The 24,572-nt window shown below is 39.9% G+C and overlaps 1 protein-coding gene across 1 annotated transcript in view; it reads right to left on the reverse strand.

Annotated features, from left to right (window-relative positions):
* Window positions 1–24,572, reverse strand: part of Antxr2 (ANTXR cell adhesion molecule 2) — a 76,814-nt gene that overhangs the window by 14,689 nt on the left and 37,553 nt on the right. Inside the window, 4 exon segments of the mRNA XM_050149647.1 lie at window positions 6,007–6,102; window positions 10,941–11,019; window positions 22,146–22,215; window positions 24,079–24,177. Coding sequence (XP_050005604.1) covers window positions 6,007–6,102; window positions 10,941–11,019; window positions 22,146–22,215; window positions 24,079–24,177 — 344 coding nt within the window.

The following is a 24,572-nucleotide window of genomic DNA, read 5'->3' on the forward strand; positions in this document are numbered from 1 at the left end:
GTTACTAATTTAAGATTCACAACATCTTTCTGTAACGTGCAAAATGCACTAAAGACACAGCGCACTTGGCTGTGCCTCCCTGAGGATGGAGACTTCGGCTAAGGACACCAAAACAGCATGAGCGTTCATCGGCCCCAGCGTAATTCCCAATATTTGCAGCTGTGTACCCCACTCATGGACAGCAGTCCAGACATCCTCTGTTTGCCACCTCATGAGCCTTACATCTGTAATTGTGGAGAGAGTGTCTGGCTACCCCAAACAAGGCGATTATGTGGCTGACATTTCTACTGTCTCATTTACTTAAACAAGTCTCTTACGGACACAGTGTCTCCTCTAAGCTAAACAGTAATCAAAATAGCTATGTTTTCTGGTATCTTATTCATAACTCAACACATAAGAAGCTTTCTTTAGCCCTTTGTGTCTTCCTTCTTTTAATCAAAGACAGAAGAGAAAGAGATGCCTGTGTCCTTGTTAAGAAAGAGCAGTTGCTGTGAAGGATGTAAGAACTCTCGACAGGCAGCACCAGCCTTAAACAGGAGGCAGGGGATGACTTCCCACCAGAAAAAACCTTCCCCTGGCAGAGCAGTTCACAAACACTGCACGATCAACAGATATCTAACGGTAGGTTCTGTCCATTCAGCTTCTTGTAAGAGCTCTCTTGGTAAAGGTTCTGCAGGATTGTGCCCTCCAGGTTATCTTTGCTTCTGTTTCTGATTCTGTGTGAAAGCCAGGCACACAGAGGATACAGTTTGCACTTTCAGTCATAGTCACCTCGCTCTTTCATCCCTACAAAGCGTTCCTTACAATGCATGGCAGGATAGGAAATAAAAAAAGTGAACAGTCACAATAAGACTGTCTTGAGTGGCCAGTCCACAACAGGCACTTTCGACCTGACCTTGGTATCCTATGCCTTGCTGTAGCAGCCTGGTGCATCTACAGAACCTCTCTCATATTAACTATGCAAAATTCAAATGTGTGGGATTTTGAGTACATGAACAATATTAACACAAAATTATAGTTATAAATATATTACATTTAAAATCTGATTATACTTCAGATTTTATTACAATTAAGGAATTTGATTCTGAGAACCACAGCCATACAATAACTTTGGAGAATCCTGAGGAAGAGAGGGAGGAAGAATTGTTGGAGTCAGAGGGCTCAAGGATGTCATAAGAAAACACACAGAATCAATTAACCTGGGCTCATAGGGGTTCACAGAGACTGAACCATGGAGCCTACATGGGATTGACCTAGTTCTTCTGCACATATTGGTGTAGGAGGTCCTTCTGTTTGTGTGTTGCTTTCATTGGTTGAATAAAGATACTGCCTTGGCCTTTTGATAGGGCAGCCCTCAGATAGGTGGGGAAGACAGGACAGAATTCTGGGAGGAAGAAAGCAGAGACAGGCAGACGCCATGAATCTCTGGCCCAAGACAGATGTAGGTTAGAATCTTTCCCGGTAAGCCATGACCTCGTAGTGATATACAGATTATTAGAAATGGGTTAAACAAATTTGGGCGAGTTAGCCAATAAGAGGCTAGAAATAATGAGCCAGGCAGGCAGTAATTTAATTAATACAATTTCTGTGTGGTTATTTCAGGGGTTAAGCTAGCTGGGCGGTGGGACACAGACTGCTCCTCCTCCTACTACAACATATATTGTAGTTGTATAGCTTGGTCTTCTCGTGGGGCTCCTAGGAGTCGGAGCAGGGGCTGTCTCTGGCTCTATTACCTGCTTTGGGGACCCTTTCCTCCTACTGGGTTGCCTTTTCCAACTTTAACGGGAGAGGAGATGTCTAATCTTCCAGCAACTTGATATACCATGGCTGGCTGGAGAGATGCCCATGGGAGAGCTGCCCTTTTCTGAAGAGAAAGGAGGAGGAATGGATATGGGGTGAGAGGAAAGGGAGGTTGAGGGTTGAGAAGAGAGGAGGGAGGGAAACAATGATTGACCTGGGAAATAATTACCTTATCAATTTACTAATAAAAAAAGGAACTGTGATTCTTTGGGACTACAAAATGTGTCTTTTCTATTTTGTATGCATTTATAAGGGACACTTTTCAGGGAAAATGAAAGAACCAGGCCCCCTGGGTAACAAATCCACTTGAGCACAATGTTTCCACAGCTAGCTCAACTTCTGCAACAATGAGCAACAGCCCCCTCTGTTTTAAAGCTGATTGTGGGAGACTCAGACAACATGTCTCTCAGTGTTGGAGATGAGATAGTTCAGGAAGATGCCCCAGTGAACATCTGTGTGTTATTCGTTTCTTTGTTTACATCACTGGGAAGATTTTCAACGAGTAACACAATGCCTGCCTGTTTTCACAAACTTTCTGAGCTATACTAGAGGATAGATTTTAAAGAAATAATGATGCTAAATGCTCGCTTAGGAATATTTTTACTCACACGTCACCAAAAAAAAAAAAAAAAAAAAAAGTACTACTTCACACTGTGGGTTTTCACCAGGACCAGTATAAACTAGTTTAGAAGTGATGCTCCTGGCTTTCATTTGTTTCTTGAGTCCTGGGATGAGTCTGGTACAGCTCACCGGGTACATCCTAGTTTCCCAGAGAGACAGTATGTAGCTAACCATCCTGGGGCCTGCTGTTCTCTGCAGGGCAAAACACCAGTCCCTAGCTTTCAGGAGGGCCAACAGCTGCACACCTGCATTTGAATAAAACCATGCTGGACACTTCTTGCAAAGAGTAGCAACCTGGGGAACCTGTCAGATGATGCAAGCAATACACATGTCTAGCATATTTCTAAGAATTATAATCCCATTCTGTTTTCATCTCTCTCTGAGACAGTAAGTCAGTCCCATTCAGTACATGAAGTCTTATGCATTACAAACCAAAACCTGGTTATTCTATTTTATTCAATTTTATTACACTTATCTATTTATTTTGAATCATAATGCGAATAAGGATTATATAAGGTCAGAGAACAACCTTTGGGAGCCAGCTGTGTCTTTCCACACTGTGGGTCACTGATATTGAACCCACATCAACAGGCTTGGCGGCAAGTGCCTTCACCCCTGAGCCATCTCTCATGCCTTCTCAAAATCAATAACCCTGACCAGTCATTTCCAACTTGGGAATATCAGAATGAGTCTATAAATATAATTATTTTTTATTGTTGCAACAACAAAAAAGAAATCTTCAAAACCCTGTGACTCAAAACAAAGAGACTTGTTTTTATTCACGTCTGAAGTCAGGATTCTGAATTATGTCTCATGAGGTTAGTGGTCTACCGTTGGCCAACTGCTTCCTTCTGCAGGGTGTGGTGGGACCACTCCCTGCCTTCCCAGCATCTCCCTACACCAACATCCCTTGTCATGAGGTCTGCACCATTCCAGTCTTGCCTCCATTGCACCTTCTCCCTTTCTGTGGTCCAGTTTCCTCCTAAGAATGATGGTTATGTGTAGATCCCTTCTAAACTATTCAAGACAATCTATCGCAAGACAGTAAATCATTCAGTTCTCAAAGACCCTCAAATCTCTCCACTTCCCATTGTCCGGTGAACACAAACTTTCTAGAAGTCATAGGAGACCCTTCTGCGTGAGGGTCTTCCACACTAGGTCTCAGCTCAGCACTTTTTAAAGCACACCACAAAGCAAACAAAAACACACACACACACACACACGCACACCTGAAAGGTCCTTCATTAATTACATATTTTCTTTATGTTTGAAATCATACACTCCGTCAGGCTCCTCTGAAAAATGTTCTTTATATATGGCTATTAGGTACTGAGAGACCTTCGTCTATACTTTTAGTTCACATTTCCTTGTTTCTATATTGACATACGAAATTCCATATCATATTGTAAGCATGCATGAGTCTCCAGTTCCTAATACAGTAACTGCCACCTTCTACATGATCAAAACATATCTGCCAAAGGGTAAACAAAGGGCTTTGACTGCCCTTACCCCAGCTTTTGAACCTCCTCTAGAACACACTTGTTACAGTTCACTTCTACCTGGGTGTGACTCCAGTTCACATTCAGGGCTTGCTGCTTTCCATTCCGTGCTTCTAAGAATAAAGCGAAAGTGGCTGCCTCCGTCAAACAAACTGCAGAACTAATGAGTGATCGATCGTGCTCGTTTTGAAGCTAGGGACTCTTTATGAAATCCTATAACAACTAGAGGGGCTTCTCAATGCCTTGCATAAACATAATTCCATCGTTTATTATCTGCAAAGCCTCGGGTCAGAGGGCACCTGCTCTTACCTGCTTGGACCTCCTCCTTAATATCCAAGATCAAAGTCTACATTTAAGAAAACGTAACAACTTCCTAAAAAGGGTCATTTAATTTTTTTTTCATGTGTCTTTAAGGGAGCAAGCACACACTTTGACACTTTTGCACCCTGTTACCAAGAGTAAATGAAATTATAAACTAATGAAGGGAGAAAATTTGCCACTGTAAAATTTAAATTAAAAATGCAAGGAGCACAAATCACATTAGAGCACCTTTTTTGCTTTTTAATTTAAGCCTCAAGAATGCCATCCACCTCCCCCCATAGCCATAACTAAGATAATCAAGATTATACCAGGAATCTGTTAGAGCATAAGCTACTGTGGCAGGACCTTGATGAGTTCAGCAGAGACAGGGAGAGTGTCATCTCTACGGCTGTCCTACCTAATGCTGTACTTCCTCTGTGGGCCAGCTACTCTGAGACAAAGGATGGGGAGGCTACCTCAAGGCAGCAGACTGCGGTGCCTCTCATAAGGGATGGAGATGGAAAACAAAGCCAGGCCTGATATCCTGGGAAGCTGAAATCAGGTAACAAAGGGGGCAGTCTACTGTATCATGTTAAACACTCCCAGGAGATGGAGAAAGTGTTGCTTCCATGAGCAACACTCTCAACACAAGTAATAGGAACACCCTGAAAGATTTTTCTGGGATAATCTTTTCTCTAAACTCTAGATAAAAGGGGATTAAATGAAATATGCTAATGTATATAAGTTATGCACTATCACGTAGGAGGCTGAATAATACCTCTATAAAGATGTCTGTGACTGAATTTTGGTACTGTGAATAAAGTACTTTACATGGTAAAGGGATTTTGGAGGTGTGATGATTAACAACCCTGAGATGGAAGATGATCCTGTAGTATCCAAATGGGTCTAACTGGGATAGATGGGTCTGTAACACTGGCAGCCGTCCCCACTTGGATTCTGTCACAGGGATATGTACAGATGATCAAGGAGATACGACACAGCGGTGCCGGCGCTGGGGTGGATAAAAGAGGTCACATGGCAAGAAATAAGGGCGGCCTCTTCAAACTGGAAATGACGGACTCTGGCCCTGAGCTTCGAAAGGTGTGCATCCCATTGCCTCCCCTGGCCCAGGTGAACCCAGTGAAGCCCATGTAGAGGCTGTGATAAAGTAATCATTAGATTAAAATGTGTGGAGCTTTTACAAGTCAAGCAGGTGGTAACTCGGGAGCTCAGCAACAGGGAACGCCACCACACCACACTTTCTCTCTTGCGTAAACCGAAGCTGCTCGTCTGTCTCTAAAGTAAGTGTTTGACCGACAGCCTAACTTCTGCATGGGACTTAGCGCTAAAATATGTTCCAGCTGGGAGCAAAAAAAAAAAAAAAAAAAAAACACCTCATGCCAACAGGTCCTTGAAAAAATGCACTCCAGGCACTTTTGAAACAGCTGCCAAAGCCCACAGCTCTCATGACACCAGCAGAACCCCGCCTCCATGTATCCAAACTTTTCTTGAACTTGAGTGAAAATAACTTCCATTCCAACGGTCCCCCAACCTCTCAACACACCGTCCCACAAACCCGAGTTCTGAAGTGCCTCTGATGTGAGTTTTATGCTCGAGAGCGGCATACGTGTTTTCTAGAATTGACTGTATGTAAAATAATTGAAATTCAAGTTGCTAATTAAAGCTGTACTGCTGCTGGGCCCCATGGCATCTGTCCACACGCCGGGCCTTACTTTGTGTCTTACTGCTTTAGAACACGAACAAGAGCAGAGTTGAAAGTTCTTACCACTTTACAGCAGAGGGGCCAAAACCACCACATCAAGGCGATACCCAAGAGCAGCAACAACACCAAAATCACTATGATGGCTGCGATCCCATTAGACTGTGGAAGGAAAAACAAACAAAAAAAGAGTAAGTTTAAGGTCAAATACCAGATGCTATTTTTTCTTCTAAGGAAGCACACACTAGGCAGGAAAAAAAAATGAGCACAAAAGGCAAACTTACGTTAGATTCCTTTAAGTTTTACTAATTCCTTTTTATTTCACTTAATGTATACCTGCTATGTTAAGATGGTCAATAATGCAACGTCTTCCAACGTGCTACAGACGAATTAAAATCGGTCTTAAAAGACTGTGAGAACCACAACCTTTGAGGATTAAACTAATGTTGCCTTGGGGACTTTTGTGCTTAGGCAACAATTATGCTGGTTCAAGCTCAATTTTGTCCAGACAGAATTTCCCCAGGTTTTATGGCAATACAACAGCGATTACTTTACATAGTTGGAGGGTGAAGAAGAGACAAAACATGGGTCAGTAAGAAAAACACAACGGCTGTTTTTATGTATGCCTAGATGGAAATGCAGCCCGATGAGTCCTTACTACCTGTGACTTCTAGTCATGGTTCACATGTGACTCAGGCTAGATCTTCACTGTCTGACCTCAAAGCTCCTCCGTCCTTCAGGTACCTGCTCTGGGCTCTGCCTGCAACCTATACTGTAATGACCTCTGGTCCATCCTTCAGGCCTCAGGCTAAGTCGTTCCAGTAGGAACCCCGCCTAGGATTCCATTGCTACTAAGTGGACTGGATGACAAATTTAGGCAGAATTTCTGTAGATTTTAATTGTAGCCTTTTTACAATGGAATTAATTATGAGCTTTGGGAAATTTAATTCTATTTTTCTATCATACTGTACATCTCCTGGGAAATCAAAGACCGTTTCCAATCAGCTTACCACTTGACACTGACGCTCCTTGCTTAATGTTTACAAACTATGTACAAAGAAAGTGAACTCGAAATCAGTAAGACTTCACATGGCCCACATAACAAAAGGAACATAGACACTTTCACTTTTTCAGTGGATTTAGAGGAAACTAGTGCCTCTGCCAAAGCCAACTACTCTGGATTCCCAGGGAAACTTTCAGTTGGTTGTCTTTGCGGGTTTTGTTTGTTTTAAAAGAGAAAGAGCACAGAGAAGAAAAATAAAGACAAAAAAATACTTTATAGAGATTTTAGACCAACATCTAAATACCGTCTTCTTGAAGCTATCAGAAGACAATCAGAGTGTAGATCAGGAAAATACAGGAAGCTCTTCCTCCTTCCTCATAAGCCACCCCACAGGCAAAGTTACAATTAAGTACAAAATCAGGCAAACAGGAACAACCAGGAAAAGCATGTCCCAGAAGTATACTGGGAAACTATAGCATACACCCAGAGAAACAAAAGACTGCATGTCTTGTTGAGATAATCCCCACTCCCACCTAGGCCCAGCAGCTCGCAGAAAGACCCTGTGTGACTGTGCTATTCAGTGTCACAGAGAGCTCTGTGAGCATCTGATTCCCAGTTAGCATTTACACCGCTTCCACAAAAGAGGAAATGCAACTAGAGGCCCGGGATCTGCTAGAACTGACTGGCTAGTTTGCTATTTCTTTGCATGTGCAATGGGCAAGAAACTCACAGACCTCTTCCAGGTATATGGAATATTACATAGATGGGTATTTAAAATTCTTCATTTTTTTCCCTCAAAATTAACTGCCTCTATTAGTAATAGTGACAAAATTCCCCGCAAGAGAAATAGATGGTTAGTGTGATGGTCCTGGCATCATAACTGATCCCAAAGACTGTTCAAAACTTCAAGCTAGAGTACCTATGTTCTGAAGAACTGTGAAGCTCACTCTCCTCTGTTTCAGGCAAGCATGATGGAAGCAGGGTCAGAGGAAGCAAGGATTTAAAGCTACCTGACCTTGCTCTGTCTGTCTGTCTGTCCTCACCGCAGGCACTAGCATAGTGCATTGTATAAGATTCCCAGCTTTCCTGTTTCCTTTGTTGTTCACAGAGCATGGAGCGGTCAGTGAGGAAAAGGAAATCATTTCATTGTTCACATAACTTCCTAAACAGAGTAAGGAGAAGCCAAGCATGGAAACGCAGTCCTAGGAACGGACAGCATGGTGCAGACCTAGAAGCCAGATGAGCAAGAGGATGAAGCCAGGTCTAGTTACTCCTAGATCTGAGTCATGATCACAAAACCAAAAGTTTCTCACTTTTACTCAGACATGCTCTCCTTAAGCAGACCTCCAGCTGAAAACTCCTCATAGATATTCAACATGAATGCTATTTCTTTTAAATTCAATATATATGACAGAAATCTAAAAATATTCTTCCATTCATATAAACCATACTTGATGTATGGTACAGACCCACGACTGTATACTGGACCATATGGGTGCCAAGGCCACACATGAGCCACGTCCTCGTGTAGCCCATGGGTGACAGAGAGGAAGCTTGAACAGATACTAAAAAAGGTAAGGAACGAGGAAGGAAATCTCAAGTCCTTACAGTAGCTCACACAGTTTCAATCATCCGGCACCTCCCACCACTGATTCTTCTGCACCAAGACCCCTATTTTCCCGGCCTGTCTCCACTCTCTTTAGGAACTGTCCCACCTCAGGCTCTGCCCTGTGTTGCCCATCTGCACAGAACCTTCTTATCACACATGGTCTTCAGAAGTCACTCCCTCATCTCCCAGGCTTTGACTCAGATGTCACCTCAGTGAGAATCATCTCGACCCCTATTTAAGGTCTAATATTTCCACTTCCAACTGATGCCCACATCTGACATGACCGATATTCTTTTTTTTTTTTTTTTTTTTTGAAACATTTTCTTCTTCAACAACCTCCAGTAACATAACTCTCCTGAGAACTCACCAGGCTGGGATGAAATGGCCTTACAGACCTCTAAGTGCCAGGTGAGTCATCTGGCCTAAGAGCCCCTACACGTGGAGCTAGTTCTTAGCGATAAGACAGAAACAAAGACCTGTCTTCCTGCCTACCAGGAAGAAAGATTTCTTAAGTGACAGGGAGGGGAAAAGAAGAGGAAGAAGCAGTGCCTCGCCTTAGGGGAAAAAAGAGCTTGAGCAAGCAGGATAGTCAAGATGGGGGAAGGACAGAGAGGGAGAGAAAAAAAAATGCTATCTGATGGATGGAGCCATTATGGGGCTAGGAAGAAACCTGGCATAGAGAAATCCCCAGGAATCCACAAAAAAGACTCCAGCTAAGGCCCTAAGCAATTGTGGAGAGGGTGCCTGAACTGGCCTTGCCCTGTAGACAGACCTTCATCCAGCAACTGATGGAAGCAGATGCAGAGATCCACAGTGGAGCACTGGGCTGGGCCTGAAAAGTCCAAATGAAGAGAGGGAAGAGAGCTAATACAGGCATAGGGGTCAAGACCATGATAGGGACACCCACTGACACAGCTCACCTGAGGTAATGGGAGCCCACCTACTCTTGCCAGACAGCAGAAGAGCCAGCATGAGAGCAAACTAGTCCCTCTGAATGTGGGTGACAGTTGTATGACTGGGGCAAACTGTGGGGACACTAAGAGTGGGACAAGGATTTATTCCTACTGCTTGTACTGGCTTTTTGGAGCCCATTCTTTTTTGATAGATACCTTGCTCAGCCTGGATATACTGGAGGAGGGCCTTGGTACTGCCTTAGGGCAACGTGCTAGACTTTGATGACTCCCAGGGGAAGCCTTGCCCTCTCTGAGGAGTGAAAGGGAGGTAGAGGGAGCGGAAGGAGGGGAGAGAGTGGAAACTGGAATTGATATATAAAATGAGAAGAAATGGTTTTATAAAACATTAATTAATTGATTAATTAAAAAAGAAGGGGAAGAAAATGTAGAAAGTGACATTTCAGGGAGCTAAACCCTAAGCAAACTAACTACACAACACAAATATCTGTAACCTCCATCAGCCACATCCCGTGAAACCAGAAAACCAAAAATTACAACATCCACAAAGCCTATTAGTTGCAAAAAAAGAAAAAAACCCTATTTACAAAACAGAAAGAAATGTTAACTAAAATTATCCAGAGAGTTCAAAGGACTGAAAAGCCCATGTGGATGCTTATTTTTCCCTACAACAATGTCATATAGTGAAAAACAGATATTTATGCAGAGGCAGTATTTCGTGTCTCCTGGATTATAAAACTACATTAAAAACCATGCTATGAGACAATATTAAGCTTGCTATTTTGGTCTTTTAGAGAAGAAAAAGAGAGGGTTTCTTGGTTTTTCTTTATTTGATTGTGTGTGTGTGTGTTCATATAAAATAATGGCCATGTAGGACACCTATTTTAGAGCATCCTGTTTTCATGTTCAACAGTCTAATATCAAAACTTTCTGTCAGTATACAAAATTAACTACAGCAAAAGAAAAACCTGTCTCTAAAGTACTATATTTTAGATGATGCAAATAAGCCTCAACTGGAATCCAGTTTCAAAGTCAGCTGTTACCAAACCCTCAGAGGCAGATTTCTCCCTTACATCACGAAGCACAGACAGCATCTCTGTGGACAAAATGATGATGTCACCTATTAAGATGCACTAATAATTTCAAAACCTGATCAGCCGCTTAGATACTAAATTCTAATCTTCATAATAAAAAAATTTCCATATTTAATCTCGTAAATAGAATGCGTCATTTCTATTCTCTTACCTTATGTTGATCTAAAGTATGACTTTGAGGGATTTGAGAAATATGGAAATCTAATGTATAGCACCTTAGAAATCCTTTTAAAAAGATCAAAAAAAAAAAACCCTGAAATTCAATGCAAACGTGTCCTTGTGTGGGTTACTCCTGGTTTGAGCCTTCCATAAACAGTAGAGAAATTCCCTTGGTTATTATCTCGTGATAAACGTCTTCTAAAGGCAATTAGCTTTGTACTCACACATTCTGTAGCTGTGACTGTTAAGGATCTTGAGATGGCAGACTTCCCATCATTAAAGCTGATGGAAACTTCAAGAGTTCTACAAAAAGAGTGAAGAAGCAATCATTAAAAGTCAACTAGGCGATGTTGACTACTTAATCTTTTCCACAGCTCTTTAAAGCAATCAGTACGTTTTCACAGTTTTACAGCTGGGGTTCAGGAAACTAAATGCTAATTGCTTTAGTAAAAAGTATTGAATCTTGGCTTCTACCTGATTAAGAACCCTTTCCCTCACACCACTGAAGTCATGGTGCCTTCTCTCAACATGGTAACTTGGTTCAGATCCACACAGGGCTAGGACCACAGAGAAAGACAATTCTGCTAAAGTCAAGCTAAGATCTTATTCAATACTCTTATTAACACTTCCTTATAGCATGCCCACTTCAAGAAAAAAAAAAAAAAACTCTTTAAAAGAAGAAAAAGTTTAGTTAAAACCAGAAAAGAAGGGAACTTTTGAATTTAACTGAATTTTTGCACTATTTCAAAATAGAATGCCAAATGGTTTATTTTGTTTTAAGTTAAACCAAATTCCTTATTCTGCAGAACTTGGTATTTCGTTTTGTCTTCATGACTAAGCATAACAGAATCCAAAACAAGCTTTCCTAATTCCTAGTTCTAGTACGTGAATGTGTGCAGTCATATGACAGGGCAGACATAGTTCTATTTGGGGAGAAGATAATTTTTATTTATACTAATATATTCCTGTCAGGGTAATCTCATCCTTTCCATTTTAAGAAGTCAGTAGCAACCGGCTAAAGTTGTTTGTGATCCAGCACTTTAGAGGCCAGCAGAAACAGTTACAATTGTAGCGCTTACTGAAGTGAAATAAAAACTGAAGTGAACACACCTTCCTGCAGAAGAAACACACGCTGAGAACTTAGTTACACAACTTGACTGTGTATCCACAAGCAACATTCTAGTATAACATGACCAGTGGTGAGTTAAATAGAAACAAGTCTACACAGATATGAAAACCTACCAGAAGCTTCTTTTTATATATGGTCTTCACAGAAACAATAAAGTGCACATATTGGTAGCAAGATCCAGACAGTACAGTTGATAACAGCACTAGTAAATTCAGTTCTTCCTATTAGGCCGAAACATTAATTCATCCATTTAATTCTCACAGTAGGCCACTGGCACTACTTCCATTCTGCAAGTCAAGAAACTGAAGTTTCAAAAGGTACCCTCCCCACCAGGAGGTCGGACCAGTCTGACTTTGTGATCCAGGAACCTTCACCTCGCTAGCATACCCTCTTAGTCCTCCACATGCATTTTTGAGACTTATATTTAAATTTATCTCATACACACTAGGCAAGAATGACTTTTCCAGATTGTTTGATAATCATATTTTTGTGGTTAACTACAGCGCATTTTTCTAAAACAAGGTATTTATTCTTGAATATATATTTTTGAATATTTATAGTTTTTGGAAAAGAATTTCAAAAGTGTTGCAAATATGAAAAACACAGTTGCTTATGCTTTTGAATTCCGTTGTTCCTTTAGAGAGGTCCTTAAATTCCAGATATGTATAGCATTGTGATGAACCCAACGACTGCCCCAAGCACAAAGGTAACTAAAGGCCACCCTCCAGCCTAAAGTCAATACTTGGAGCTTTGTTTGTCCTAAGACTGCAGTGTATATAGTAATTGTTTTCAGTTACATTTTATGTCATTTCTCTTAATTCCAATGCATAGCTTACTCCTATCCCTATGTAACTCCTACTTCTGGTTAGAATGCTTCTAATAATGGAGTACAGATTCTCGGTTATGAGATCTAATGATGGGCTGAAGCATATTAAATAAATACTGTGTTTACTTAATTCCAGAGAGAAATGGAAGGCAATGGGACAGTTCATATTTATTTGCTGATATGTGAACACAACTCTCAAAAGCACTCATATTTATGACACGTGTTGGGCAATCTAAAGTCAATCTTGGACATATGTCAATCTCATACTAATATTCCATTCCCCAGCCTGCAAAACTGTGGAAGTTATACCTATGCCAGAGTTGTTCCAGGAAGGGAACTTCGGAAACACATAGATGTTCCTCTTAACATATGAATCTCAGGAGCCATATGAAGCTTTGTTATAGCCAATGAATTTATTAAAGGACTTTCAGAATATCATGGTTTTTACAATCTTATAACAACCATTCTAAAAAAAATACTAGTATAAAGAATAAAGAATATATAACCAGAATTAGGCATGCATGCAAGATATTTGCCTAAAGAATTATTATTCTACTGACACAAAAATATAGGCGGATAAACTGTTCAAAATTTCCTAATTCATGTAGACTTGTGTAAAGAAAGTTTGCAGTCCTATTTCCTGTTATAATACATCTTATTAAACCCAACATTATAGCTATGCTGAGCTGTATTTGTATATCCACACACATACATGGTTACATTAAAATCATACTTTAAATTGTTTGATACATGTTTGCTAATATCAATCACTCACTCTTTTACTAGTTAAAACAACCAAAACCTTTAAATTGACTAAGATATCACTTATAATTGCTATAGAAGAAGCACAGCCAAACTAGGATTTGTTTAATATGACTGTAATAAAAAAAAACCAGTCCCAATGTCACCAAATGGAAGATACACAAGAATTCACAATGGAGTGTGACTGGTATTATATGAAACAGTTATGAGCACAAATGTTCCATAGGACCATAGAGGAGAACATATAATTCATTCTTGGAGTAAACAAAATGACAAAGGTCTCCTGAAGAGAGTCACATATAAGACACACCCTGAAGAATGATCAGGAGTTCGAAAGTAAGATAAAAAAAAAAAATGGAATCTTTGTAGATGAAGAACCTGACAGGCTGAAAACCGAGAGAGGCAGCGGACCATCCAAGAAACAGCTGTATTTGCCAGCAAGACAGTACTAGAAAGCGGGCAGGCAGCTGTGGAATGAAAATGATAGTACCAGGAATGGCTGTGAGGTTTCCAGAATTCTAGCTCCAGGAATCTGGAAATAGTCTGAAAAGGTGATGGTGATGTTCTTAAAAACATGGTGATAATTGTGTTTTACAAATGCCATTCTTGTTGATATTACTAAGAATAGGGCATGCATCTGAAGGATGTATTTCTGGATTGCAAAGACCAATTACAACAGTCCGAGTCTGTTTCAGATGAAATCCAAAGGAAAATGGAACTAAAATCGTGGCAAGACAGACTTAAAAAAATGAGAAGATGAGAGCTCTTAAGCCATAGATAAAAGGTCACAGATATTCACAGGATGTAGGAAGCAAGGAAGAAAGAAAGAAGGTGATTTTGATGTTCCTCTGTTATAAGTTGGTTGCAAAGTCTTATTGTAGGGAACATAGGAGAAGGACCAAACTTGAGCTCTTTGTAGCTTCCAAGTTTAACGTACCTATAGGAAAGTCAGGTGGACATTGTAAGTGGATTATGGGAATTAGAACTACAGGGGAAGGTGGGATCTTGCCTGGAGCTTTGGGGCTGGTAGGCGAGAAAGGAAGCCTTTGAGAAAATTATTTTATAGGTCAAAAATGCAGCCATGATGAGAAATGACAGCTAAGAGCCGCAAGGAACAGCAGGACCCTGGGGTACCATCTGAAGAGAGCTGTAAAACATGAAGTCCAGAGAGTGTGGAGACAGTCTAGGAGTGCACATAATGCAGGCGATGCAGGAACACAAGGCTGAAAACACGATGTACCTGACTCTTGGCCATAAATGGAACAAGAGCTTAGTACTTCTTCTAGACTTCCTAAAGACCTGTTGGCACCACCCTTGAAACAGTTTTTCAAATGTAAAAAGACAAAAGTAACTTTTACAATGTATCACAAGACTAAGATTTTTTTAAAGCATATTTTCATGACCCCTAGCACTCAGTTAATGGCTGATAAAGCTAAATTTAAGCACACTAAATTCTCTGCAAGAGAAATTACTAAATCATCTTCTCGCATACTATGGACTAAATAAAATCAATTTGTCCTCATAGTCACAGTGCCTTAACACACCTGCAGATACATGAGTGTTCCAAAACAGGAGGAGAAGGGGACTCAGCGCTACACGTGAAAGCCACTCTGATCTGAGAAGTGCCACACTTCATGTCAATCCACAGAAACCTACTTGAAATGTGTGGACTTGCTGCCAACTTTATATATAAATATATATTCGGTAAAATATTTCTATGATCCATTAAAGAGAATTTTTAAAGCGTAAATGAAACTGTTAAAGGCAATTGCTAGAATCACTAAATAATTTATTTCCAATTTGCACACACTGAAAATTATACTGGCAACCACTCAAAAAGTTATTAGAATTGTGGAAACTTTGAATATCTGAAAGCAAGCACTACTATCTAATACTCTGCAGAGTGTTCCTTGAGGTTAAGCTTTATGAATGATAAAGGTTTTAATTTGAAAGAGAGGTTTCAGATCTGTGAGTAGAACAAAGAAACCACTTTTATTTGTGGGTACAGAGGTGAATGACTGTTCTATCTAAATGTGTTATTTAAAAATATTAAAGGAATTTTTAGTTAAATAATTTCTTTCTATGCTATCATGACATGTGTATATCACCAAAACAAAAACTACAGCCAGCAAGATTGACAGCTTCCAGGAGAAGTCAGGGCATAGTCAGAGCTCTATGGAAATCCTATCGAACGGCTCTGTCAATGGCTCCAGTACTGCACTAGCAACAACTCCCTCTTAATAAGTTGGTGAATTTTAGTAAAACACAAAAAAATAGAAAATAATAACCCCCTACTTTAAGTCTTTTCATAGAAGCCACACATGCAGACTTCAGAGATATCACGTTCGTCATCTTCCAGCTGTGAGCACACTCGCTTAGTCATTATAGGTGGTGCAACGATCTGTCTTACAACATAGTAAAACGTGGTTCTTTTTGGATGCTGTTCTTTCTTTCTTCTTAGTTTGAAACAAGAAAGAGTGAGTCAGATCCTTCCCGTGACAGTTCTTCTGATGCTTGGTGAAGCCACATGTTCATCACATGGGAGTCACGCCTTTTCCCAGTCTTGGAAGCATTTGATTTAACAGTCCCACATTGTTGGCCAGCCATACACATGTTCAAAATAAACATTGTTCCTCTTAAATGACAGTGTCTATAACTGTTTCAGATGCTTGGGAAAGAGACCCTGCAGTGCCGACTAAGAGACTATGACGTGCTGCTTGGTATAATCAGAAAACAGTATTTAAAAAAAAATGCTGTGTGTTTTATGCTGGGAGAGGGTTAGAGTAACAAAGCGGGTCCTCAACTTTCAATGATTTCATTAAGATCCTCGTGGTTATAATCCAAATAAAGGCATAACTGATGGCCTGGTATCCAGGATTGCAAATTAAATTATCAAGTCTCATTCCTTACAAGAAAGAACAGATTGAATCAATAATGTTTGTATCACCTGCTGCCAACACAAAGGATCTAGGGACTGCACAGATACGGATATACACACACATATGTGGGTATGTTTCTGCAAAAGAAAGAAAAGCTTGGCAAAAAGCAAAATTCAGCCAACGAAGAAAAAAGTAAATGGAATTAGTCAATTGGATGCCAAAGTAAATTAGACTATTGAAAATAACAATGTTCAGAAAAAATATTTTTAATCAGTTACCAAGTCTAGCCCTTATTTCAAGTCACCCTTACCGAACATTCCAGATTTCTCATAGCAGGTTCTTGAAAAGACCCATATCCACCCCCTCGAATTCCACCTACTCCCTTGGTGGTTTCCCACGCTGCCTTTAAAAAGAACTAATGCTATCACTTTCGTCTGGTTTAGATATTTATCTCCTATTTGCCAGAAGATTCTGGCCGATGTTTCTGAAAACACATTTAACTATACCATATGCCTCCTTACTCCTTACGTCCCTATCGAGCAAGCTGTAGATTGAGGCTCTGCTCTGCTCTGCTCTGTTTTTCTTTCTTCACAATGTGTTTATGTATGTTTACCCGAGTTGTCTCTGCTCTTTCCGTCAAATTCCAGGTTTGCCATCTCAAACACTCTAGAGCAGCTGTGCTATTGTCATTGTCTCCCAGGGCAAGGGTCAGAGAGGCAGCTCTGTATTGCAAATGTGTGCCACGACTCCCCAGCATACCTCGAGACTGCTACCCAGGAAGGGAGACCAATCAAAGGACTCGCAGGAGGCCAGTCTGTTTAAACTCAAAGGAGGCAGCTTGCCACAAACGAGCAACTGATACACATAAACTAAATAATCTACCAAAAGTTTTTCTAAGACGGTTTTCATAAGTAGACAAAGTTGTGAAAGGAAACAGTGTCCAATGAGAAGAGTAGGAAAGCCCAATTACTTCCACTCTTACTTTCTTTTTCATAGCCTATGAATTTGTTCATCTTAACCAAAAATCTGTATCAAGTAAATTTAGCAGACTTTGATCTCTTTCAAAGCAAGTTGTTCAAAGCTCCACTCTAGGCCTGCTTAGTTCCTCCTAGACAAAACCTGCACAGATAGGTTTTTTTTATAATGTCTTTGTTTTGAAACTTGTTTATTAATTAAGTTTGCTAGTTTACAGCTTCATCCTTACATATAATCCATCCTGATGGTGCCCATCTCAACTCCCCCGCAACCTCAGCCCTACAAATCCCTTTGCCACATTCAAGTCTTTGTAACATTTGTTACTTCAAAACATCAGTACTTGAATATAAGACGTCTCAGCTATTCTAATGCAAGTGCTTAGTCCCGCCTCCCAGTAAACATCCACCTTAGCCCTCATTTAAATCAAAATCCACAACCACCTTCAAAAACTACAACAGGAAGATGAGAGAAGAACTAATGGGGCCGACTAATGAGCTGAGGCACGTGTCTCTGGGCCTGCTCTGAGACCATGCATCTGTCTGTCTAGGACTCCTTCTCCAGAGCATTGTTAATTATTTAGGTGAGAGAACAGGGGGACCCATCGCCACATCTGTCACCTTCACAGTGAAGCCTTCCTTCGCTCACAGGCCAGATGTGTTTATTTGAAACACAGACTAACTAGCTGTTTAATGGGGTTGAATCCTTAGCCAAGAGGCAATTAGGCAAACATATTAAGTATCAGTCTCCTTACAAGGCTACACTGTTTCAGTTTTGCTGGTTTTGATTCAATCTCAGAAGACTTAGTCACCTACAGAAAGTATCTGAAGAGAAGTCAAGGCAAAGGAAACAGTCTAAATTGTGTGCAGCTTACTAAGCAGAGCAAATGGTGATGCCTCCCAGAACCGGAAATAATCACAATGTTCCCGAAAAGTGCCTCCACGATTAACTAGAATCTGATGCCAAAGTAAAATAAAATGGTTCAAAAGCAATTCTTTCAGATGGATCTCCATCCCTGAACATTCTGTACCTATAAGTAAAATACTAACAGCAAAAACTAAATAAATAATGGCTTTTCACACCCAATATTTATCATTATGTATGTAATTTTTAAAATTGTGTATCTGAAGTATTTATCCTATCTGCAAAGCATGAAAGGATGTCAGTAGTGGCTACAGTACACTATTCAAGGAGAGAGAAAAAAAGCTTAGGCCTAGGAGCCTGCTGCGAGTTTGATCCCTGAGTGCCACATGAGGGAAGGAAAGCTAAAAGATATTCTGTGACTTCCCCGTATACCATGGCAGGTGCACAGGACTGGCCTGCAAGGCACACCCACACATACAGTGATAAGCAAAAGTCAAAGTATCTTTTTAAAGTTTAACTAATGTCTGGCATATTTTAAATATATCTATAAATATAAATTGCATGCCATTTCATTTTATAATTATATGAGAGAATAATTGAACTGTCCTCTTTAGTCATTCACTTATTTAAAAGTTTCATAAATTTCTGTCTTTGTCAATGGTACTTAATGCTAAAATAAAATTCTGACCTTTTTTTTTTTTTAGCCCTGTCCCTCCATAAGAAATCAAATGACCTCTTTTAACTCTTTATCTTTATGGGTAAACAAAACTATCTGAGAAAAATGTAATCGCCTTTCAACCATCAAATGCTTGGTGAATTAACACTAAAATTTACTAACTATTAATAATTAAATTGCTGTGGGAAAATGGTCTGTACCATCACTGGTATTTTAAATAAACACTGTTTGGCCAGTGGCCAGGCAGGAAGTAGAAGTGGGGTGACCAGGCAGGAAGTAGAAGTGGGGCAACAAGAATTCTGGGAAGAGGAAAGTTTCAGTCTGCAGTCGTCAATCAGCCACAGAGGAAGCCAGACACAAAGCAAGCAAGATGTGACTGCCTTGCCAAAAAGATACCAAGCCACGTAGCTAACACAGGCAAGTATTATGGGCTAATATAAGTTATAAGAATTAATAAGAAGCCTGAGCTAATAGGCCGACCAGTTTATGATTAGCGTATACCTCTTTGTGATTCTTTAGGACTGAACAAATGTGAGAACTGGGTAGGACAGAAACCTCTGTCAACATTCAATTCCTAATAATTTACTGAGTGGTGAGCACTGGGTAAATGCAAGGGAGTCTACAAGAAACAAGACTCAGTAGCAGTTGTCTTAACAGAAAGGAGATGCAATAAATATAAAGGTTTGGGGGAAAATCATAACATGTAAAGGAAATAAGGGGGTCACTTAATGAGAAAGAGTACCCAGGAAGGGCTTTTACTTTATCGAGAAGGCGGCATTTGAACAAGACTTAAGGAGATAAAAAATACCATTTCAAGAAGAGGGACCAGCAAGTCAAATAGCACTGATGGAAGTGTAAACTGATGTGTTAGGAGATATGAGAAAGGGTAGTGTGGCCATAGCAGAGCAAAGAAGCAACGAAGAGATGAGGTCTGAGGAAGGGAGGGTCTGGTTCCTTAGGAGAACACTGCCAACTCTGCCTGTGTGTGTGTGAGGAAGATAATCCCAGTAATCCTTCCCGAAGGGGTGACACAGGCTATCTACTTCAACAGGACCCCTGAAGTCAAGGGTAGAAACGGAGAGGCAAACAGAGAGATGGATGATGGCAGCATGAGAGGACATGACTTTGCCTAGCATGACAGTAGTGGAGGTTGTGAGCTGAGAAGCTTCGTTTCGGGAGTAAGTGCCAGGTGAGCTCACTGAAGAGTGGAGCATAAATGAGGAACAAATCAATGAGGATTCAAAAAGTTTTTTACCTGAATGACAAGAAAAAAACAAGGAAGTTATAACCAATAAAAAGACTAAAGTATAACTTGAGACTGGGACATTCCAAGTTCTAGTAAACAGATCCAAACTCTAGTGGATTTTCATGGCTAATACAACAAAATCACTGAGTTCTATACACTTTCTATACATGAAAAACTAAAACTACCAGAAAGTCTGATTCAGCCATAGGCAGGTCGTCATTGACACTAGACAATCACACAGAACACAGACAAAATTGAATATTAGTCTTACTTCTGAAGTTGTATGGTATAGCCCATTCCATTTTTTAAAAAAAAAATATAAAACTGGTACAACTTGATTTGATTTGCATGACCAGAGTGATGTTCGATAACTTCCAAATACAGTGAGTGCTGACATTTTCACAAAAGCCAAGTACTCAAGCTGACTGCAAAATACGAAAACCGTTCTCTTTGATTCCGTGCAAGGAAACATAATCTTCAAAGTGTGAACACTAATTTTGAATTGAGATTTTAGCTTTTGGTATTTAATAATTTTATGCTCTGTGAAAAGATGAACATTAAGTAACTCCATCCGTCGGATCAGCATTCTGAACTATTGCAGTCATTGCTATCAAATAGAGAACATCTCAACCTTATATAGTTATTTGCTGCATATTAAGGAGCATGAGAAAAAATCAGATAGAAATACTTTTACTATAAAAATTGCTGTGCATTGACTAATCAAATAAAATTCCTTCTTCTGAACTAAAAGTTGCTGATTTTAACCAGTTATCATGAGGGTTTACAGTCTCACACACACACATACACACACACACAGAATTAAGATAGAAATTAATGAAAATGTGTGCTTAATCATATGTACCATGAACCACATTCCACTTGCTTTTATCTTTAATAATTATTAAATTTCATAGCAAATATTTAAAAAATCTTACTTTGGAACTCTGTGTGTGTGTGCACGTGTGTGAACATTCAGTACTCTGAAGTTCAAAAGAAGAGGTGTGACTGATTATCTGGAAGTTTTCACAATGATTCTCAAACTCATCTGTGCAATTTTAGATTATATTTCATCAATATTCATGACCAATATATAGTACACATTAATATCTTCAACCTATTGAGGTTACGGTTTTAGTATTAATTTATAGTTTAACGTTCAATCTGTGCAGTGTGGGAGGCACTAATGTCTTTGTGCTCACGGGTAAGCACTAGGACCAATAGGAATGCTAAACACACAGGAGTGTTCCTTCAAAGGAAGGAATACATAACCTGTTATCCTGCCAGAAGGTTGGGAGCTGAACTGGTTAGTAGCATGGTATCCTATTGCATTATCTGTGTTGCTAAGACCACTCCAGAATCTCCCCCAAGATCTTTACTGTGAGCTTGTCAATCAATAGAACATATCTTTATGGAATGTGCCACATCTACTTTACAAAGAGTGTCAAAAGCATCACATCTTAAGGTTTATGGTGCACATGGGACTGAATCAATTATCACCAGGAAAGTTTTCACCAAACTGTGCTGTGCTTATATATGCCTGAAATAGACTGCTCAAAGTCAGGCTCCCGAAGTTTGAACCATCACAAGCTCCTTAGTCGTGTCGAACCAAACTGCATTCTTGCCTTTCCTAGATCCTTATTCTGCTAACTATGGTGGCTGCAGAGACCCACTTAGTACAGTTAAAAATTATTCATAATAAATTTAACAATCAGACTTGGTGGCTGCACACTTGCAATTTTGGCATTAGAAGGTAAAAGCAGGAGGACCAGGAATTCAAAGGCAGCCTCTTAGTAAACTTAGTAAACTGAGACCAAACTTAGTAAATTTGAGGTCACCCTACACCTTGTCCTTAAAAGACAGAATAAACAAACAAAAGTAACAATGTGAATTGTCATTTTATAGTTATTTGTTGCATTTGGGTTTTGTTTTGATTTGGTTTGGTTGTTGTTTGTTTTTAATCAGTGAAGAAGAGTTGTTATCAGGAGTGAGGACACACACACATACAGATACACATACACACATATACACAGCCCAGGAGCTAAACATCCCTGTTGAGTTGTTGGTGGAGTACTTACTCTCCAGCCTTGTGCAGGACAGGTGCAGGGCAAAGTATGGAATTGTACTGAACAAGTACTGGTTTTTCACCTAAGAAAATAAAATGCGATTTAGTTAGTAAAGAGTTGTATGTATATCTCTAGCACAGCCTCATTCAAAAAAAAGAAAAAGGCAAGCATTACAAAACAAGACTTCAGTGGGGAATACAAGAAAGGTCAGCAACATCTGTTAAAGCCTAGCTAAAAAGGTAAAACCGAGAAATGAAGAGTTAGAACATCTTGATGCAAAGATAAGATAAATCATTAAGTTTGGATTCTTTTTTTAGCTAAGTTAATAGTATACATTGTAGATACAACTTTTTCTCTGTTTCAAATATATCAGACTTTCAAAGATAAAGTAGATATTGTTTCTAAGAAGCAGAACTTCCAAAGACTTGTGGGTAAGTTGACAAGATATCTATCTCTACACCATATGAGCACATCCTAGCAAGCTGGGTGCTTAACCCCCGTGGAGCTTTCGCATAAGTGTGAAAATTCATCTGGCAATGAAATGGCTGAAAACATTTACATAAGCAAATGGATTGGCTAAGAATGTGAGTGATAAAAAAAACAATTTGACCCCCACCAAATTGAGAGTTGTCAACAAAGTGACTCTCGTCAATGTGTATATTATAATCAGCCCAAATATGCAATCCAAAGAAGTCATGTAAATCTAGCGCTTACATACTAATAACTACGGAATAGAAATAAAGTTAGTCATCCCTGCTCAGCTGTGTTATGTATTACGAGTTTAGCCCAAATCCAATGGTGTTCCTGCTACGGAGAACAGAGAATAATGACCATATTTACCATGCTGAAACTCTCTCCCCACTTTAATCCAACAAGCACACAAGTGGCTGGTTATTGCCAAACCTGATGCTGATCTCAATACCATTAGAGAAACAGCAAAGCTACAGCTGAATCTCGTTAAAAACAGTTAGACCAGAGTTCATAAATTAAAGGCAAAAATACACACTGATTGGGGAAAAAAATGTTTTACTAGCAGACCAACACACTCAGGAAAGCAAGTCCTACTGATGAGATGACATCATCCCACTCGATCTGGTGAACACCGAGGGCCTGAAAGGCCAAGAGCACAAGAGCCAAACCAAACAATACTGAAAGAAATTAAAGAAACTGAAAAGTTATTGGACACAAAAATGTAGAGAAGAGATGGTAAAAACAGTAATTGTAAGGCAACAGGTAGTGAAGTAGTCCAATGATACAATTCCTTTTTAAGGCAAGAGTAGCAAAATGTAAGTCTAGACAGGGGACATTTGATCACAGGACTGATGTCCTTAGTCCAAAACCTGGATGCAGGTACTTTTAGCTGCGCCTGTCATTAGCTGTCTAACCACAGGAGGAAGGTCATTTTACTCACAGCTAACCATCTCCTGAATATTGACATTGCTTAGGGCATGGGCTAGAGTTTATGAAGTAATGAACAAATGTTGTCACTAATAAATAATTATTACTCTGTGTATTACTAAGGAGGTTTCATTACTTCTCTGATGAAAAATTGTAGCATGGCAGGATTTAATTCAAGAAAGAAAGAGGGAGAGAGGGAAAATGGAAGAAGAGAGAGAGAGAGAGAGAGAGAGAGAGAGAGAGAGAGAGAGAGAGAGAGAGAAATATCCCAGCTGCAGAGATGGCTCAATGACTCAATGACTAAGAGCACTTGCTGCTCTCCCAGAGGACCTGGGTTTGGAGCCCAGCACCCCATCTCTAATTCCAATGTGAAAGAATCCAATGTCTTCTGGGCTCTGGAGGCACCAGGCTCTCGGTAGGCACAAACATTTGTGCAAGCAAACACTCGTACACATGAAATAAAAATAAATACTTTTAAAAGCACAAAATTCCTCAAGATTGTGTGCAGTAAAGACATTCATGTGCCATGGGATTCCCGGAGACTCACTCTTCGAGTAGGTGCTGTTCACGGTGAACGTGCAGAGGACATTGCCGTCATGACTGCTGGATGTGACTGCTCTCCCACTCAGAACAACTTGAAACTCCTCTAGAGATAAAAAGAAAGGCAAGCACTGTAACCAGTGTTTCACTGAAAACAACCAAAGCATCAAGAGCTTCAGAATACATTTCTTCATTCTCTCCTCTTAACCGACAACCATGAAGATGCGACTCCAGCCAAGATTGCTTTCTCTAGATTGTCTAGGTGGGTACAGCAGAGACGACATTCACTGTCACATGGAGCTGTTATCTGGTCTTTGAGTGTTTTCTAATAGTAACCCAGGTATTAGAATTAAAATATAGTAATAACTACCTGGCTTATCTCAATTCCCAGAAATCTGTTCTCACAACCTTTTGAAAAAAGAATGCTCTCTTTCTCTTTCCACTCTCAGCATAAAGTTCAGGTGGTACACAAAGGAAATGTACTTAAAATCTAATAGAGGT

The sequence above is a fragment of the Alexandromys fortis genome, unplaced genomic scaffold (genome assembly GCF_014885135.2).
Source record: "Alexandromys fortis isolate MF-2015 unplaced genomic scaffold, M_Fortis_MF-2015_v1.1 scaffold_0, whole genome shotgun sequence".
NCBI classification, from domain to species: domain Eukaryota; kingdom Metazoa; phylum Chordata; class Mammalia; order Rodentia; family Cricetidae; genus Alexandromys; species Alexandromys fortis.